Consider the following 20170-nt stretch of genomic DNA (forward strand, 5'->3'; position numbering starts at 1 on the left):
CAAAAAAGACAAAAATGTGTTCACCTGATAGGAGCATAGAAAACAGAACAAATGTAATTTTCCACACAGATTTGATATCAATGTAAAGAATTTGCTCTGTTTTCCCATGAAATGTTATTTTGAAATGGAAGGCAACAAGAATCCTGTTTTAATCGACAGTAAAACAGCTTGACCACAGTACTAGGGAAAGAGTAAAATAATAATTTATACAACATATAAAAGGAACACGTGCAAGTGTGTGCCATTTTGTATGCTACTGTATGCAATTTTGTGTGTGTGCATGTACTTGTGGAACTGGATCAAAAGTTTTAGGAACTTCAGCATAGACAATAAATGGGAACCATTGTGCCAGAATGTCATTCTTACACCTAGGATTCCTTGTTTGCTTCACTTGCTGAGTAAGTTCATACACAGTCAGCAATTCTTCCAAATTGTATCAAGGCACTGCTCTTGGTTGCTTCAGAGATTTTTTAACTGCATACTTTACATGACTTTGCAGATGTATCCAATTGCTGAAGGAGGTTTTTATGCAAGAATCTAGGCTTCACTAATTTCATAGCTTTAGCAGTCACCAATGTTCAAATGTGAAGAAATGCCTGACAGTAATTAGCAACCATTTTCCAAAATGTGTTCTGTGTCTGCCTGTTGCAGTAGCTTTGAGCAGCACCTGTCTTGGGATTATTGTCCAAACAGTTCTCGGTACAGAGAGAAAAGCATCAGGGCTCCTGTACTGTTGCCTCTCACAGTAATCCTTTTTCAGGGTCATCAGTCGTGCCCCAGGCCTGAAGCTTGTGGTCGAGACACTCATTTCATCACTCAAGCCTATCGGGAACATCGTCCTCATTTGCTGCGCCTTCTTCATCATCTTTGGCATCCTTGGGGTGCAGGTATTGTTGCTATTACAGACTTGTATTCTTTTTGGCACCAGGCTAAAACCTTTTTATTTACCCATTATTTTAAAAATTGATTAGATTTTTAATGTATGATTTTATTACTGGATGCTATGCTTCATTTTTATCCTGCTCTTATTGTAAGACCATCCCAAGACAGAAGTAGACAGACAATATACAGAACACTTAAATAAATAAATCAGCTCATCACATTTTAGTCTAAGGCAACAGCAGTTAAAACTCTGCCTCCCCTTGCTTAAAGCTAATCCCTTTCCCCCATTTATATTATAAATCTAGGTGCAACAGGCTTTTTGTCTTCTGTTGTAGCAATGGAGTTATCCCTGCAAAGCACTATCCATGGCATCTACCTAGAATTGTCGTTATTTGTAGCATAGCCACAAATCCTCTTTTACAGAAGACTGTGCTCTCTTCAAAGGACTACCCAAGAACCAACATCTCTTTGAAGGCACCCTCTATTTGAAGGCTCTGTCCAAAACTAGTTTAAATGTAAAGAATCTAAGAACGGTTGCCCATCAACATTTAGCACCAAGACAGGCTGAACTGGCAGGCGGGCAGATGGATAGTATTTCTATTTAAATGACATTAAGTATTTCTAACTTTGCATTTATACTTGTAAATTAGCAGAAGATCCTATTGCTTTCCTATTTTGCCCTCTCTTTTTTTTGGTGATGAATTTCTTTTTCTTTTTTATGCAGGGAGGGATTCATAATAGGACACCCTATTTCTGAGGTAGCTTTCTGACCCTTGTCTGTGGATATATACACAGAGGAAGCAAGAGATAGGAAAACTGCTTTCACTGCTTCACAGGCACTCCTAGATCCAGTTGCCAAGGGTGAGAAGGAAGGAGGGTGGGATCTCAAAGTTAGTGTTCAGGGATACTCAAACATTCAACTAAATCATACTGAAGTGACATGCTGGTTATTGAACAGAACTGAGATACCTGTGGCAACAGATCCCTTGCCTGCTTTTTTAAAAAAGCAATTCTCGTTCATTCTTGTCTCCCCCACCCTGCAGCCCAAGCACTGAATCCACCCACGTCTGTTTGAAGAAGAGGAAGAAAAGTGACATCCTCTATTTTAAGCTCCTGTTGCAGGAGGAGGTGGCACTTCTATAATTGTAAAGAAGGTGCTACACTTAATCTGCATATAGCTTTTTCCAGAGTTGGCAGCTTCACAACGTACAGGAAGTGCTGCAGAGCAAACTTACTTCCTGCCACCCTGTGAAGTCACCCAGAGCCTCTGCGAATGCCCAGTCTAGCCATGGTTGTTTGAAAGAGAGAACAGAGACCAAAGATTGATTGATTTAATCCCTGCTGAGCATATATAGTTTTAAAATATATGAGTAATAGGAGTTATTTTCCTAGTGCTTAACACTTAGAAGTGATATTTCTACCTTCAGTATACCTCCTAACTGTTTGGGAACACAATAACTCTGGACTGCCCTGAGGAATGGAACTGGTTACAACTGTTTCCAGTAGTCCCCTTACCCATTTACTTATTTCCAAATTCATGCCTGCTGGTAAATGACTATAGGCTTGAGGCCAGGTAGGAATCAGTGACCCAATGGCAAAAGCTGCTTGTTCCATAGCTTGGCTCATCAGGAACTCTGTCCTCACATCAGTTCTTCCTGGCAAGGTCTCTGACAGACATGTTTCTTCTTGCAGTTATTCAAAGGGAAGTTCTACCATTGCCTGGGTGGGGACATCCGAAACATCACCAACAGATCTGACTGCATGGCTGCCAGTTACAAATGGGTACATCACAAATACAACTTCGACAATCTAGGCCAGGTAAATGTAGAAACAGTACACAGAGAGAGGGGGAGGGAGGCAGGTTGCCTTGGCCTTGCCTTGGCCTTCTCTGTACTTAGCTTTCTCTTTGGATCACACAACTCTTTCACACCCTCAGTCCTAAAGGAAGGGATGGCCCTTCAGACACAGGCATCAACAGCTGCATTGTGTGTCAGAGAAGATCTGCACAATGGTAATGGTACCACTGAGGTCAGGCTTTATCTTCAGTGGAGTATCCAGCTTTGATTACCCCATCATAAGATAAAGGCCTTTTACAGAGGAAAGCCATCAAAATGACAAAGGGCACAGTCCAGGTCATGTTCAGCACTTCCAAATCTCACTAGTTTCTGTAGAAGAGATGTGTGTTGATCTGTATACAGCCCTACAGTCAAAGCAAAAATAAAACCAATACAATAGAACAAATACAAAATCAATCATACTAAAAGCCAGCTATTAAAGCAGTAATTAAAACAGTGAAATACCTGTTAAGCATATATGTGTTGAACGTGTGTACATTAACAACATGTAAAGCACTTGCCTTTGGATCAGATGCTCCTTAAGCACTCAAAGTCACATGATCTATGCAGAAAAAAATAACGAGGCATGTGTAGGGTTGAGTTAACTTGAAATAAATAGGTATTTCAAATATCTTATCAGAATGCAATCCTATGCATGTTTAGACAGGAAAAGTCTTCCAGCTCCCAGCCTGTCCTGCAACTCCAAGCTAGACTTTTTCCTGCCTGAACATGCATAGGATAACACCCTAAAAGTCTATCATTCTAATCCTGCTCATGCAATGAAAGAAGGGTCACTGAACATGCAGAGTGCCCGAACAGAATCTAGCTATAACCCAGAGTCTGCAGGCTTTACATTGAAGTAGTAAGTGCATAAAGGTTTCAGACCAGGGCTGCCACCATGATCCTCTTTGCAGGGCCACATGCCCACTCTACTCCAACAGTTGTATGAATGGAACTATTGCTCTTATAATTTTATGTTGTACTTTACCTTAGGAGTTCTGATGGCACTTTATACATGTAAAGAAATAAGACAAGCAAAGGAGGAACGAACAGTTTACCAGGAAAAAGAAAGAAGGACCAGAAGCAGCACACTGAAGTGGCAGTAAAGCTGAGATGGGCAGCTTGAGGCCCTCTAGATGTTTTGGCATATACCTTTCATCAGCTTTCATGAATGGTGCTGCTGATGAGGGCTCAAGGAAGCTGTAAGCCAAACTAACTGGAGGGTCACGGCCCACAGGTTACACACTCCCACAACAGAGGTTGCATATATAGACTGATATTAGGAGTCACCTTTTTACAAAAGAACTGTTTGGAAATTAAAATGGTTGTCCAAGGAAACTGCTAAGCCTCAGTCTTTGGCAGGTATTTAAGCAAGTAAACTCACTTAGTGCTTATATGGGATGCTTTCCAATTCTAATTAAATATTTCTAAGTTATTTCCCTGTCTGCCTTCCCTTTAATCCAGATGAAATTCACCATCTATTCTTGTATGTTTTCTAAATAGATACTACTTACCACCATATTCTTTTCCACCCAGTTAATGGTGAGGGCCTTCTAAAGCTCTCCAAAGGATCAGCTTTTGCCATGAAGAGGGCATGGGAGAGCAAAAGTTGCAGTAAAATGTTCAGAGGTAGTTTTAAAATAAATAAATAAATCAGGTGCATGTTGGGTCCTTCTAATGTTTTTCAGTTTCTCTCTTGTGCATTATTTTGGATCTGATAAGTTTGTGACAGTTTAGGAAACCAAGGTGTGCATCATAACAGGTTGCTTTGTCATTCAGCCAACTGACTGGGCTGAGCAGGTACTTCTCTAGGGAAGAATTTCTCAGAAAATTTTTCTTTCTTAGCCTCTGTCACGGGCAATCCTTTTTCTTCTCCCATCAACCCTTACTAGTCAGTATAGAGTGATGGAGCAGGAAGGAAATGCCTTCTCTGTTTTTATATCCATTTGTCCATCAAACATTTGAGCAAGACAAGAATGCAGCTAAAACAATCTCACACACTTCTGTGTATTGCAGGCTTTGATGTCACTTTTTGTGCTGGCTTCCAAAGATGGCTGGGTCAACATTATGTACAATGGACTGGATGCTGTGGCTGTTGACCAACAGGTATAGAAAGCATTTTGCAACCTGATTAGTCATGTTGTTTTGAACTGGATAATTTAGTAAGTTAGGTAAGCCATCTTTGATAGCCTTCATTTGTTTTGCTGAGCGAAGTTTCAGGAAGACTACTGCAATTTCCCATGGTTTACTTCTGAATGATACATGGCTGAAGAATATTTTCCCCAATTTCTGTTTGTTTATGACAGAGAGTGGGCCAGACAGACAATGCTGATCTGTTTCTTGCTGCCCAGTACAATTGAGCTGTTTCTCTTCATTCAGATTCCTCCTCAAAACCTGGCCTTTGCATGCCTTTGTCTTTTGTTCTTCATGTTGTTTACAAAATGTAGCTACATATAAATACATATGAAACGTATGAAATACATTTATATGAAACATATAAATACATATGTCACCTTTCAGGTACTCTGGCCAACAATTCCATCTTCCCATACCAAGGGCTATGCTGGCTAAGGCTCATGGGCATTCTACATCTATACACCCAGTTGGCCACAAGTTTCCTACATTCCTATAAAGTCATTTGACCACATTTTTCCATGCTACCCTTGTTCCCCCCTCTCTCTTGCTCTGATTTCCCACCTGTTTTATACTTTAAATGAAAGCAAACCTGACACCCAACTAGCATGCCTATTTTATTCTATGTGGTACCATGGAAACTTGTCGTTGTTAACAATAGAAGGAGCAGCTTCATCCAGAAGCATGCAGCATCAGCTTGGGACCTAAGATGGCTACATCTTCTAGCCAGTTGGACAGTGCAAGAGCTTTCTTCCTCCCCCACCCCCTATTTGCCTTGTGCCAGGCACAGCAAGCTGACCAAATTGCAACCTGGTTCACACCCAGCAGTAACCTGTAAGTTTAGAAATTTCCTTTTCCAGTTTTTCATACCACCACCATCAGTACCGTCATATGGTGTGGCATATGAAGCCAGAATGCTGGATTATTTAAAGGATAAACAAGAGTCCCCTGTGCAATACTAAAGAAATAGTTGTATGTATTGTTTTTGAAACATTGCACATAAACCTGCTATTTCAAATTTAGAACTAAGATTACACCAGCTCCCAGTGACACTTTCAGCATCCCATGCAATTTGAACTTTAAACCTACAGTGACTGGCTCACAGATTTAAACTGATAGCAGCCACCTGAAGAAGCAATGTTCAGCCATTAAGCCCCACTAAGGAAACAACTACTGATCTTCACTGACCATTAGCAAGCAATTTGAGCATACAAAACTGGTGACTTAACAGCAGTTACAGATGCTAAAATACTTTTCTGCTGGGCCTTCCCATCTCCCTTCCCATATTTTGTCATCATCGCTCTCATTTGCTGTGGTCCAACTATCGTCTATTTAAATACAGATCATAAATGTCAGGCAACTTGGATGGACAAATGTGTATAATGTTCCCATGTGATTCCTTTGCAAAAAAAAAAAAAAAAGGATGCTATTCCTGTTTTCTTATTTATCTCATAATGGTTTTGCAATCACAGTTTGTGTCCTTTGGGGCAAAATTACATGCTCTTCTGATTTATAATCACTTGCTTCAATTTCCCCCATAAGCAGGGCTTTTCACTGCTGGCAGCTAAAATCTGCTGCTTTTCCTGTTCACTTTAATAATGCAAGATCACTCCCTTCTTGCATATGGCAGTTGCATGAGACCAAACAGCACTGATGATATATTGAATTTACACTGAGATCTTTACTTGTTCTCTCAGCAAAGCAGAGCAGTTTCACCTGGTCTTGTCAGTCCTTCAGCAAGAACCATTCCTAGACCAACCTCACAAGAGTTCTATGGGCATCTAAAACACTGGAACAAGTCAATGGTTTATCCACACAGAAGGGAATGTATGAGCAATGGGATGCATGAGCATACCATGATTTCAGAAAAACAGATATTTGGCTCAAGAGGGATTTCTGCGTGCACTTCAGACTTCCCAGTCTGAGGACTTTTCAGACTATCCTCTTCTGCTGTGCAAACTTCCATGCTGTTGTGATGGTGGGGATGTTTAGGCATTGCTTTGGCTGTGGAGTTCTTCCTCCATCAAGTAATCTACAGTATGTTGTACCAGGGAAAGAATAATTCTGCTGCCACTAAAGCCTGTGTAACACGTTCACTTGTCAATATTTGTTTTTTCCTACACTGCATTTATACCCTGCTGTTTTTCTCTTGAAGTTATCCTCCACTCTATTTCTATCAATAAGAGCCTTGTAAGTGACTGGCCCAAAGTCACCCTGTGAGCTTCATGGCCAAGTGGGGACTAGAACTTGGATTTCCCAGTTCCCCAGTCTTGTGCTCTAACTACCGCGCCACACTGCACAAGCATCCCAAGGGTGGGCATGACAAGGATTGAGCTTTTGCAAGTGCCTCTGTCGAACTGTTCACGCCACCTCTAATTGGGATTGCTATGTGGACTGTGGTTGAAGAAATGTCATGAGACTTCACTGAACAGTACCTGTGAGATCAGTAGCTATCAATGATGCCGTTTTCCCTACTGCCTGTGCCATTTTGTGAGCTTTTAATACATTCTATTTTTGGTTTTTTTCTAATTCTTTAGAGTTCCCCTTTTCATTACAGGAATGCTCATATAGTTCTTTTTACTCCTTCACTCTGCAGACACCCCCACAATTTCATTAGCCAGTGCTGTTGTTGTTTCAACATCATTCTTTCTGGGGTTTGCGGTCTCTCTCAGCCATTGGGGTACATATCTCACCTGATGCTACTTAAAAAGCTCCAGACAAGAGTATGATTTCTGCCCCTTACTCTTCATCAAGATGTTTCCCTATTTTGAGTACACAGAACAATATTCCATGCCATCACTGCAAATTTTGTTCTAATTTGCAAATATTGCAAAGAGAAAATTTTGAGGGTGTTTGTTGTTACTACTGTTTTTTATTTATTTATTTATTTTATGTTTTTATTTATTTATTTCCTTAGGCTTCTCTACCTTTATCTACCACATGGAAGTGTACTTTGGCATCATGGGTGACACATTCACCCCACACATTGTCTAAAATCATTTCCTTCTAAGATGCTATAATGCCTGTACTATGGTTCTGATGCTTAATAATGATGGTTGAATATTAATTTTTGTGTATACAAATGAGTTCTTTAAAGTATTATTATAATTATCATTCACTTCCCTGAATCTGTAGTTATAATGTCTGTATTCCAGCTACCACTGTCATCATCACAAACCCTCACAAATATAGGCACATGGTCTCACATCCTGATGGGACAGGAGGTTAAGGAGATGGATTCTGCAGTTTTTCAAAAGTTGAGTTCACAGATTTACAAGGGAAAGAAGAATGATACCATTTTAGAATTTGTGTAAGATAATCATTTGAAAGAACCCAGTGACTCTGAGACCCATTAAATCTTTAGGAAAGTAAAAATAGATGATCAGATTATTTCAATTTTCCCTAAGCACTTCACATAAATTAGTGTGTGGGACAGTGACTAGTTGGGTCCTGGTGGTAAAGGAGAAGAAGGGAAAATATACATAAATAGGTTTGTAAGATGCAACAAACAGCCATTGACTGTTATCAATGTTTATCTTGTTGCCTGAACCCAGCTGTGATTATTTACTGTTGTTATATCATGGTGGATAACCATGATAAGAAACAACAACCTATTCTAAGATTTCTCTCTACCATGACTGTGAAGTCATACTACACAAGCCAACATGAGGAAATCTGCAGAACAAGATGGCTGCCTGGCAAGAATGGCCACTGCCATTCATGCCAAGCAGTTGGCCAGACAGCATGGGTGACAGCTGCCCCAGTCTGACACAAATGTCAAAAATATCCTAGTTCCATTTGTCTCCTGCTTCAGAGATCTTCCTTGGGGCCGGAGCCAGGCTGATCTGCTGGGTAAGGCTGCCCCTGTTTGGAGCAGTGCTATCCAGTTGCTGGCTCCCCCTCTGCCCATGTCAGAGAGACTTCCTCTCTGGTGTGGCTGAGATAGGAGCATCCCTGCCTAGTCCAGCCCCACTTCCCTGCTCCTTCTCAAGAAGTAGACTTTCAAGCAGGATTGGTGAAGGGAGGACCCAGGCGAAACATGGATGCTCCATTCCCTGCATGCCCCTGCCTAGCCCAACCCCCTCCTTCCCTGCTCCTACTTGAAAGGAAGCCTCTCAGTCAGATGCAGGCAAATTGGCTAAACAGTACTGCCCCTTTTGGCAATGTCTCCAGGCACCTCAGCAAGGCTTAGGCACCCCTAGCCTCCTGCTCCAGCGGTCTCCTCTTGAAAAGCTCCTGCATTACTGGAAGAGCTGTTTTTGTCCTTAGGCACTGAAGCGCATTGCTGTTAACAGTTCTCCTGTTTGTATATATAAGCCAAGCCTTCTCAACAGCTGAACAGAATGTAGGCAAGAAGAACCACCTATAAAGACTCTGCCCACCAAAGCACCAACATGGTTTTCTCCTGCTTGTGAGGTGAGAGGATGGGTCCTCCCTCGGATTTCTGTGAAATTTCACTGGTCTTAATTTGTCATAATAATCACCAATTTAGCTATACTCTTTATTTCCCAGAATCTCTGATTTCCATCAACAAAACCATTATCTTGGTCCTTCCCTCATCATAAGCTGTGTAATGACATCCAACATGCTAACCACAGCCCTTTTGTGTTTTTTTTCTTTTGTGTGTGTGTGTGTGTTTTGCTTTTGTATAAAACTTCCAGCCAGTGACCAACAACAACCCTTGGATGCTCCTTTACTTCATTTCTTTCTTGCTCATCGTCAGCTTCTTCGTACTCAACATGTTTGTAGGGGTGGTGGTGGAGAACTTCCACAAATGTCGGCAACACCAAGAAGCAGAGGAGGCCCGGCGGCGGGAAGAGAAGCGCCTGAGGCGTCTGGAGAAGAAACGCAGAAGTAAGGACCAGCTTAAGTGTTTTGCTGGCTCATAGACTGAGGTGTTCTTGGAGAACTCTCCTCTTTTAAAAAAAATTCTGACCAATACAAGGCATAAGTGGTAATTAAAACTTTCAGAACTACTTGCCTCTCTGTGGAATGTCACTGAGATGCTCCCAAATGAGTCATTCAGTTTGCTTCTTCCTTGTCCCAAAGCCCAAGGAATGTGCTGGATGTTTTCTACAAGGATGCCATTTTGTTTCCATACTTTTAAAGAGCTTTAGCATAAGCAGTCCCTTGGGTAAATGGCCCCTATGTCATTAGCCACTTTCTAATCTGGTCCACCAAAGGAAGAAGACCATATCTGAGTCCTTTATCAAGCTTTATTGCCCCCGTAATTGCCTCAATTGCCATCTCTGAATCCTTGTTTTGGTATACCCCTGGTGTGTGTGTGTGTGTTTGGTAACATAATGAAAGAAATGCCAAAAAAGCACCTGTGGCCTTCATTAGCCCATCTTTCCCTCACAGTCTCTCTCATCGTCTCCTTAAATCCTTGCTTGAATGCACTTCCTTCCGGTTACTATGGGAGTCCCTTACCTTTTCCTTCCTTCAGCTTTTCCTATCCTAGAGTTGCTTGCTTTCCCTTATCATTTGTTAACTTAATTTGGGATGCATGAAATGCTATTTCAGTATATTTTCCACAAACACAGGATTAACAGATTCTTTCTGTCACTCTCACACCTTCCTATCCTTTCCCCTTCTTCCCTCTATTCATCTCTCTACCCTTCCCTTCCTTCTGTATTTTATTATATCTTCTTCTATTTTCTTTTCTGTTTTCTTTTCATATTGGCTTGGTCCATTTCTTTTGTTTCAATTATTTCCCTTTGTTTCTGCACCTCTCCACTTTATCCCTCACTCCCTCCCTCTCAATCCTTCCCTTCCTCTTTGCCCTCCTTTCTGGCCTTCCTGGACTGTTCCTGCTCCACCGTTGAAGAAGCGCAGCGCTTGCCCTATTATGCCACCTACTGCCCCATCCGCCTCCTTATCCATTCAGTCTGCACTAGCCACTACTTGGACATCTTCATCACCTTCATCATTTGCCTCAACGTTGTCACCATGTCCCTGGAGCACTACAACCAACCAGTGGTGAGTCAATTCAAGGAACTAAATCATTTCTCTGTGCCTTCTTTCACCTCCCTTGCTTTCTTTCCTCCCTTTTCATCAAAAGAATGCCCTCTTGAAAAAGAAAAAAACAAACACTACAAGCAAAGCTTTAGAAAGGCATTAGAAAATGAGATGGGAACCAAAACAGTCCAGTTGCTGAGGAGGTGTAATAACAAGTGAAGGGTATCTGTTCCTTTGCCATTCCTTCATACTTCCTATCTTGTTTTCATTAATGTATATACTACGTAAACTCACTAGACTAGACTAGACTAGGAAGGTCCCATATGATGGATGGATGGATGGATGGATGGATGGATTCCATCAAGGAAGCCACAGCCTTGAGTTTACAGGAGCTGAGCAGGCCTGTCAGAGACAAGACAATTTCGAGGGCACCATTCATAGGATCGCCAGAAGTCACAGATGATTTGATGGTACATAACAATAACAGATCCACCTGGGCTACATTTTTTCTGTATCTTTTAAAAGTTGATGAATATTGCTGTACATTTTTTCCCAGATCAAGGTGACCAGCAGGGGGACTATAGCAGATCAGGTAAACCTAGTTGACAAGCCCATCCCCATCTTTTAAAAGCTCCCTCTATATGAACACTAGCACTATGCTTGAAGTGCTGTAGCAGTTTGCAGCTTGCCACAAAATGGATGAGATTTATATGCCTTGTTCCAACATATTTGCAGTTCCTTATGCCCCATTTAGCTCAGCTCCAGGGAGTTCATCACCCAGTAGGGGAAAATGCCACAAGAGATCTTATAGACAGAATTCATCCTAAACCAGAAGGATGCTGTTACCAAATCACATATCAATGAATTAGTTCAGGAACTAAATTTTTGGCTTGACGGGAGAAAACATATATAATGTGAAAGGCAAGGGCTTTCTTTCTCTGCCAGAGAATATTCCATTCATTTTTTATGTCAGGAAACCCCTGTTTCTAGAAACTGTGATGTTCAAGGGGCATTTCACACAAGGACTAACTTCTAAGATCTGAAGTGTCTGGGACTGCAGTCATTAACATGCCTTCTCTTTCCATTGGACTTCAAAAACAAATGTGCTCTGCATTTCCATGGCTTATACCTTACATTAAAGCCTGGGAAGTAACCTGAGCATGCAATACTCCTGTACCTCAGTCTTCTTTGATTTATGCTGCAAGCCTCATTATTCCATCTCTCTCCCTACTCCTTATTGTATCCACCAAATCTTCAGCCATGGGAAATGGTCTGTTACTTTTGTCACCTGTTAAGAAATGGATGATTCACACTTAACAAAAGGCCCATATGAGACTTTAAGGTGCTCAGAACTGCAAGTAGGGTAAGCATAAGCTTTTTTGATAAATCGTAGGACTTCCATACAAGTTCACTGACTTTGCAAAAGTCCACAAAAAGCAGCAGAAAAGCTAGTTCTCAGCTTCTTCATCTAAAGTGTCCCCGTTAGAGAACCCTGATTTGCTTACTGATGGGTTAATATTGTGAAAACTGTCCTACAATGCTGATGTCAAGAGTTACAAGGAAGTGCTGCTTTGCCCCTTGTCATACCATGCACCCATCCGTGCTTAGTCAGATGAACACCGAATACAGAAAAATAACCTGCTAGCATCATAGCATGAAATGCAATATGACTCATTTCCAGCTGGATGGGATGAATCTTTATTGATTAATTTTTGCATACTTTGCTGTGGTAACATATGCTATCTACATCTAATACATATCACGTCCTGCTTTACACTTAACTTCAGGGTTTTACTGTGTTTTGTTCTACACTTCTTACCACAATATACCTGAAACACTGTGGTAGCAGTTCTGACCACAATCTGCTTTAGAGGTAGCAGTTGTTACTTGAACAAATATTTCACATTTCCTTCTATATCAGTCATAACCACACCTTCCTCCTCTTTCACATTTAGCAGTTTATTCAGTTATGGCTGCAATTATCTACCCATTTTACTGGGAGTAAGCCCTATTGAACTCTGTGGCATTTACCTCTGAGAACACACATATAGAATTGAACCAACAGTCATTACAATCCAAGTATATACATGCAAACTGAGACACAGGGGTGTTATGGTAAATTTTAAAGTGCAAGCTGTCCTGGTCCCCATCCTCTCCCCATAGTCACATCCCCAAAGAGAGACCAAACAACAAGGGCAAGTCACTGTGTTGATCCATACCAACAAACCAATTCTAGTAGTATTCATTTCCACCAGAAACAGGTCATTTACACAGCTTAGGAGTCTGGAGTCTGAATTGCTCATTCAAGATAAAGCCACTCCACAAATAGTCTGAAGGGAACCAGAGGAAACAATATGCCACTGCTAAGGTAATTGATCGCTGCTATGATTGATGGCCAGACTACCCCTCTGTGAGTAAGCTAGGTGGAGTGCCAAGAGCAATCTGCTCAGAAACCACAACTTTGAGCCAAGCCTGTTCATGCCTCACAGGCACACAAGGTCCAAATAAAATGCTGACTGTGTGTTCCACATCCCCTCCTCCCATCCACCAACTGAGAAGTCCACTATGTTGTGTTTTGTAGGTGCTCTGCATTGCTATTTGATTAAGCATGTTTTCAGTATCTTGCTTTGTATGTTAAAGTGGAAGAAGGAGATAGATTTCACAAGTAGCAGCCAATCAGCACTGTACAACCCGGCTCTGACACTGGGGGAGGAGACTTTGTTATTGACACAAGGGCAGGCCAGTCATAACTGTGTGCTTTTGTCATCTGCTACAACCTAATAAAATGGGTTTCTCCTCAATGCAGGCCATAGAATCCAGGAGATTAGGTATTATTAATGTACATTCTTCCTTCTATTCATAGTCCCTTGAGACTGCCCTTAAGTATTGCAACTACATGTTCACCACGGTCTTTGTGCTGGAGGCAGTTTTGAAGCTTGTGGCCTTTGGGCTGAGACGCTTCTTCAAAGACAGGTGAGCAGAAAGGAATGTGAGTCATATTCTGTGGGGCGCGGAAGATCAGAGGTGACACAATTTGTATCTGGAATAGCAGTGCCAGAAGCTGTCTGGACTTCTACTGTACTCTAAGCAGCAATTAAAGTCTAGGGGATTTGTTCCTAATATCCTTTGCAGATGACAATGTAGAGCTGTGGTTTGGTGTTGTCAGAAATGAGTAGTTAGATAAGAAAGCAAAGTACATGGTGTAGCATAAATTGTACAGTGTGTTGGAAATTGGTCAGCCTGTAGAATCTTGCACATGGGAGAATGAGAAAAAAAATCATAACTCTTGATTTTGCTAGAAAAATCTCCAAAAGCCAGTGGCCACCAAAATGTTTTCAAAGTAATGCTTAGAAGCTAAAGGAGATATAAATGTTAGTCATATATATTGTTAGTCATAATTCCTCACTCAGTGGAACTCCACCACCATTTCATTATGCTGTTCATCTCTTTCCCTTATTAAGCGGTTGGCTCCAGTGTTCTCTTCATCACTTAGCTCCTTCCTCGGTTCCCATAGCTCAAGAATATACCACAAGATCCCCGGTTCAGTCCTTGTCATCTCCAGTTAAGGAATCTGAGAGAGCAGACCTGGGAGAGCTGTTGCCAATCAAAGCAGATAAACCTGGGCCAGAGGGAGCAGTGCTCTGCCTCAGTATATCTCCATGTATATATATTAAAATCAGAAAATCAAATTTGGCAGAAGATAAAACTTCATCAAGACAAATTGACTTACCAGAATAAAGGATGCCAGTGAAGTAAAATGAATACAGATTTGTATGTTTGTTCCAATTTTAAAAATTGGAATACTTTTATTAGTTCAAAATTCCAAATAACCAGATCATAAGCTATGCTAAGTCTAGAAGGGCCTTTGTCAGTTGTTTGTTTATAATAATGTAGAACATTAGTTTCCCTCTTTCAGTGGGGCAGGAAAAGCTCTATTTTTGTTCCCAATTTCTTCAAGGTGGAACCAGCTGGACCTGGCCATTGTTCTGCTCTCGGTCATGGGCATCACACTTGAGGAGATTGAAATCAATGCAGCTCTTCCCATCAACCCCACAATCATCCGCATCATGAGAGTGCTGCGCATTGCTCGAGGTGAGAGAGGACACTACAGAGCACAGGCTGATGCATAGCTCTGGTTTGGGGAAGAATGTGTGGGACAGAGAGAATTAAGAAGCATGGGGCCTGTATGCTAAACCAAATCCGGGGGCCCACATGACTCTGATGCTTATGTCAATGGCTATCTTTTGTGTGCATGCAAGAAACACACATATAGTTTGTCCAACATTTATCCAATGTGACTGTTCAGTATGTATGGTTATTCTATTTCTAACAGTATGTGGACTGTTTGTTTCCAAATTTTCCACATCCAACTAATGGTGCAGTAGTCAGAATAGAGTTTTGCCAGATGCATTAACCTTGCATTTACCTGGGTCTTACAAGAGATGTCACCAGAGTTAAGAGTTTGGGTGTTCAGAATATGAATCTCCCTAGGTAGGAACTGTCATGCTAATAAAGAGTCAAGCCAAACCTTTCTCAAATGTAGGTTTCTATAAGAATGAATCTTTTCCCACTAATACTTCCTTAGTGAAGCAGCTGTAAGAGGGCTGCTGATTCAACCTTTAATAGGTGCTGCAGGAACATTGTGGATGTCAAGGTCACTGGTACTATAATTTCAGTCCTTAGTAACGTTGCAGGAGACCTGGGAAACTAAAGTTCCTGTAAGCACAGGTAACCAATAGCAGGCTTATGCACATCCTCAGCATCTTGATTGTTGGGAAATAGCATTTTTCAAAGTGGGATAAAGGTGGTCAAAGTGGGAGAAAGGTTAAACATGCATGGTTTTGTGGAAATGAACAAGAGATGTAGAAGACGTCAAGCAAGAGAAAAGTAGAAAGAGGTCCAATGGACAGTACCAGGATTGGTGGCTGCAAAGTAAAAGGAACTGAATAATGGAGAGTACAAGATGAGATGCTGGGAGATGAATCAGCAAAAGCATCACTACTTTGGCATGCTGCTCCTTTGTGAATAGCAAATCCCTAGAAATGAATCAGCCCTTGGCCTTCTTTCTTATGACAGTTTTGAAACTGCTGAAGATGGCAACGGGGATGCGAGCTTTATTGGACACAGTTGTGCAAGCACTACCGCAGGTAAAAAAAGCCATTTCTTTTTATACACAATACTGCACAAGTTGCTTAGTTCAAAAGTGCAAAAAGTTTAATTGGGAGATGGACTGAGGCTGCCGTACCTGAGGATAGGGCAGGATTTTATTTGGCCTGCACTTCTAAGCAGACTGACCTATCAGGCAAAACACAGTTATTCTTTGCATTGTGCACTTATCTGAATTTCAAATGGTGTTTTTGGCTCGGAAATGGCTTACAAGAATGCATATATTATGCAATGTTTCATACAAAAATGTGTACTTGGGATAATATTAGGTACAAAACCACATGTACCTTTTCAAGTCTGTGTGCATTTTAATAGCACAGTAGTGCAGAAATTGAAGGAATTTATGATAAAATACATGCAGAATGGATCTAGTTCTAAATAGACTGATCCACACCTGAGGTAGAAAAAAATAGACATTAACTATTTTTAGCCCTAGCTTGTATCCTCAGAAGGAAGCCCAGTTGGATTCGAAGGACTTACTCTGAAAAATGTAACTGCAGGTTGTAGCCTATGGCTGCAGTCCTGAACTTCCTAGGTTGGGACTAAAACCTAATCAGCCACAATGAGACATGTTTCTGAGTAAACATGCATAGGATTGCATTGCAACTGTTAAATTTTCTAAAATATTAATGACAAATCTTTGTTCTTCTTTCCTTCCTTTCTTCTGTCAGTTGTTTTCTACACCCAGACCAGTCCCACATAATGTCCCATCCTTATTTTAAAAAGATATTGAAATGACATCTTTTACTGAACCAAATATGTTGGTGTATTTGAATATGCACATTTCTACTTTACTTATAAAATCAAGTTTCCTAAGAGGTGAAATGGAAACTTTCATAGAACTCTGAAATTTTGCAACTTTCATAGAACTGTATATCATTACTTTCCTCTTTAGAAATTACACTGCTCTCTCTCTCTCCTATCAGAATCTCCAGTGATCACTGTACTTCTGAGGGAAATAGATAGGCCAGTATAATGGACACTTGCTCAGCCCATATCACTCATGCCAGCCTTTGCTACTCCAAACACTATGCCATGATCAGTACAAAATGCAACAAAATGCAAAAATGGCTGCAAATTTAAGTCATGCTTCCAGTAGGCCCACTGAAACCAACATGACTTAAGTTCATTGTGTTTAACTTGTCTCACTGATTTCAGAGTCTAAACTGTTGTAAGCCGTGTTGTAAGCCGCCCCGAGGTTTCGGCAAGGGGCGGCATAGAAATGTTATAATAATAATAACAACAACAACAACAACAACAACAACAACTATGCATGATTAAGTCAGGATGCAGTTCAAAGATGGGAAATCCCATCTTGTGGATGCTATAACTATGATTTCTTGCATCAAGCAGAGGATTGCTTAGAGAGCTTTCATGTCCTGTCCCATTCTACGAGCACCAAAAAAACGTAACAACAAGGGCCCCTCTGGACTAGCAACAGTTGGCTGCATCTCTACATGAACTGTATGAATCAATCATGCTGATTCAGCATGCCTGCCACTTGTAAAAATGCTGCAGTTATTCAACTAAGCTAACATCCATTAGCTCCACTCACTCATTTCACAGTTCAGGAAGAAAAACACTATTCAGGTAATTAGGTCTTTATCCCTTAGATTCCTCGATTCATTTGTGCCCCATTTAATTGCTTTTATCCATCATTAAATTATTCTGCTGCATCTATCTTATTTTGTTTTAAATCACTATCTAGAGATGCATGTTCTCTGTTCTAAGGACACCTACATTTGTTGCTCAAAGTAAATATTGCATAAAGTAATATGCACAACAATATTATAACAATGCATAACAGTGCTTAATTTTACATCAGAAGTTCCAGTTTCAAGATTCGCAGTATCTAACATATTTTGGTTAGGACTGGAATGGCAGAAGACAAAGAAATCTGCCCAAGGCCATATATTTTTCCAGATATTTTGTAATATGTGTGTTCACCAAATTTGCCCTTTCTCTTCGGTCATGAGGGCTAGAAATCATATTTTCAAAAAACTGTCAGTGCCAAATTAGATCATATAATAGCCTGATGAAACTATGAAACATTGAAACTATGCAAGGCACTTCCAGGGGAATAACCAGGATTGGAGGAATCACAGCGAAAGAGACACTTAATGACTTTTCCATCCCACAGAATAATTCCCCACCCTATGAAATTTTAGCAGTGCACCCCTGTGCATGTCTACTCAGTTCTGTCCTATTTTCAGTGGGATGGACTCCAGGTAAGTATACATAGGATTGTAACATATATGTAGCAAAACATACACCTAAATCCCTGCAGGAGGAAAAGCTGGGGGAGCAATTTGGAGTAGGAAAAAGGCATATGAATAAAGTGTCAGGGTGATTATAATTCTCTCCTAATCCCATGTCATGATGATTTTACACCTTCTGTAAAATGTAGTATTATTTATACACATATCACACAGAGTAATTGTATACACATCTGTGTATAGCATCTATTTTATCCATCTACAATTGAAAGTTCTGCAAAGATTTCAGATCACACTACTGTTAGTGAGAGGATCATAAGAAGCTGTCATATAGCGAGTCACTCTTTTGGCACATCTAGCTCAGTCTTGTCAACATTGACTTGTAGTAGCTCTCCAGGCCTTCAATGGCAGAAGATTTTCCTCTGCTACCTGGAGAAAGCAAGGCTAGAACCCAGGACCTTATGCATGCAAAGCAGGTGCTCTGTCACTGAACTGTGGTCCCTTCTCTGATGCACATCAACTGTTCACTCCATTTTGCTTTATACGGCACAAGCAGTGAAGACATATAAAGAGAATATGCTGCTGCTGTTCATGGGGTATACAGAGTAGGGACAGAGATAAGGCTGCATCAATCTGCAAATTTCAAAAAGCATGCAAGTTTGCACAATTTAACATATTGTTATGCTAAAATACACATTTTGTGTGCATTTATATGCTTTTAGTATGTATTTTAAGCCAGGAAAAGAATTGCAACATTTGGAGAAGAGTAAAACCCAAAATAATTTCATTCTGATCTGCATATTACATGAATATGTGGAATGAATGGGTCTCTTAAAAATGCAGATCATATGAAGACCTTGAACATCCCTAGTGCAGAGTAGGGCTACAAAACTCTTTAGCCTATGGTCCAATTGATGAGAATGTAACTGGCATACCAGGGTATGATCTGAAAGCACGAAATGCAGCCATCTTGCTGACACTAAGCAGGTCTGGTTTCCATCATTGGTTCCTGTCCTGGAATGCCAGGTATGCTGCCCTGAGTTCCACAGCAGAAGAAAATACCTAAGAAAAGCAAACAAATATTTGAGAGAAGGTTGGACACAGACAAGATACTCCTGAAGAATGGAATTGCCAGTTGCCCATCTGTAACTTATGGAAAAAACAAACCCTCCAACTATTGCTTTGAATGGCAAATACTGTTAACAGAACAATTGCATTTAGTTCTTCTTTGTGGCCTCTGTGCATCACACACATGGACTCTGCCCCTGCACAGAGCCTCAATTCAGGAAGTTTCCATAGTTGAGAGATCTTTGGCAGGAAACTCCCCCACCATATATTGCTAGCAGGTTCCTGCTTGTTCCCACCACTCCTCTTCAACCAGCATTGTGGTTCCCTTCATACAAAGATTCTTTCTTCCTTCCTCTTCAAGAGAAAGCACTAGACTTGCTCCAGTCATCAAATTATCCTTCACCCATTTCATTTTTTAATTTTCTTACAACTTTCTCATTCTTTGAGAGAGGATTTTCTATTGTTTGGGAGCAATTTTCTATTGTTCCTTCTCATCTGAGAAGTGTATGGTCTTTTGGAAATATGCTCGGTATGGCAGCAAATTCCCACCACTTAATTTGCCTATTCTGCTTGGGTGAGGGACACATTGTTGATTTTTGCTCACACTGCCAAGTCTTTACTAAGCAGCCCAGGGAAAACAGGTCTGAATTTGAAGGCTTTCTTCTGGAAGGGAGCATTAACAGCAGTGGGAATTCTTTATACTGCAGTGGCCCAACAATACCTTTCCTGCCAAGGGTGGCTTCCTTTTCTGTAATCATTGTGGAGTTAACCTCTAGTTAATCACTAGTTAGACTAGTGCCTTCTCCCTCAGCATTTGTTCCAGCTCCAGCCAAGGTCTGAACAGATCCCCCAATACCTAAGTGATCTCTTGCTGCCTCAGCAGCCAAAACATTGTCCAACATTGTCCCAAAA

At 40.9% G+C, this 20170-nt stretch overlaps 1 protein-coding gene across 1 annotated transcript in view; it reads left to right on the plus strand.

The window, feature by feature from the left end:
- CACNA1I (calcium voltage-gated channel subunit alpha1 I) overlaps positions 1–20170 on the plus strand; it is a 284889-nt gene that overhangs the window by 235283 nt on the left and 29436 nt on the right. Inside the window, exons 21-28 of the mRNA XM_044455382.1 lie at positions 761–887; positions 2575–2700; positions 4734–4823; positions 9512–9704; positions 10678–10829; positions 13672–13781; positions 14767–14900; positions 15885–15955. Of these exons, the coding sequence (XP_044311317.1) occupies positions 761–887; positions 2575–2700; positions 4734–4823; positions 9512–9704; positions 10678–10829; positions 13672–13781; positions 14767–14900; positions 15885–15955 (1003 nt within the window). The remainder of the gene's footprint in view (positions 1–760; positions 888–2574; positions 2701–4733; positions 4824–9511; positions 9705–10677; positions 10830–13671; positions 13782–14766; positions 14901–15884; positions 15956–20170) is intronic.

The sequence above is a fragment of the Varanus komodoensis genome, unplaced genomic scaffold (assembly GCF_004798865.1).
Source record: "Varanus komodoensis strain SLA01 unplaced genomic scaffold, ASM479886v1 scaffold8, whole genome shotgun sequence".
NCBI lineage: Eukaryota > Metazoa > Chordata > Lepidosauria > Squamata > Varanidae > Varanus > Varanus komodoensis.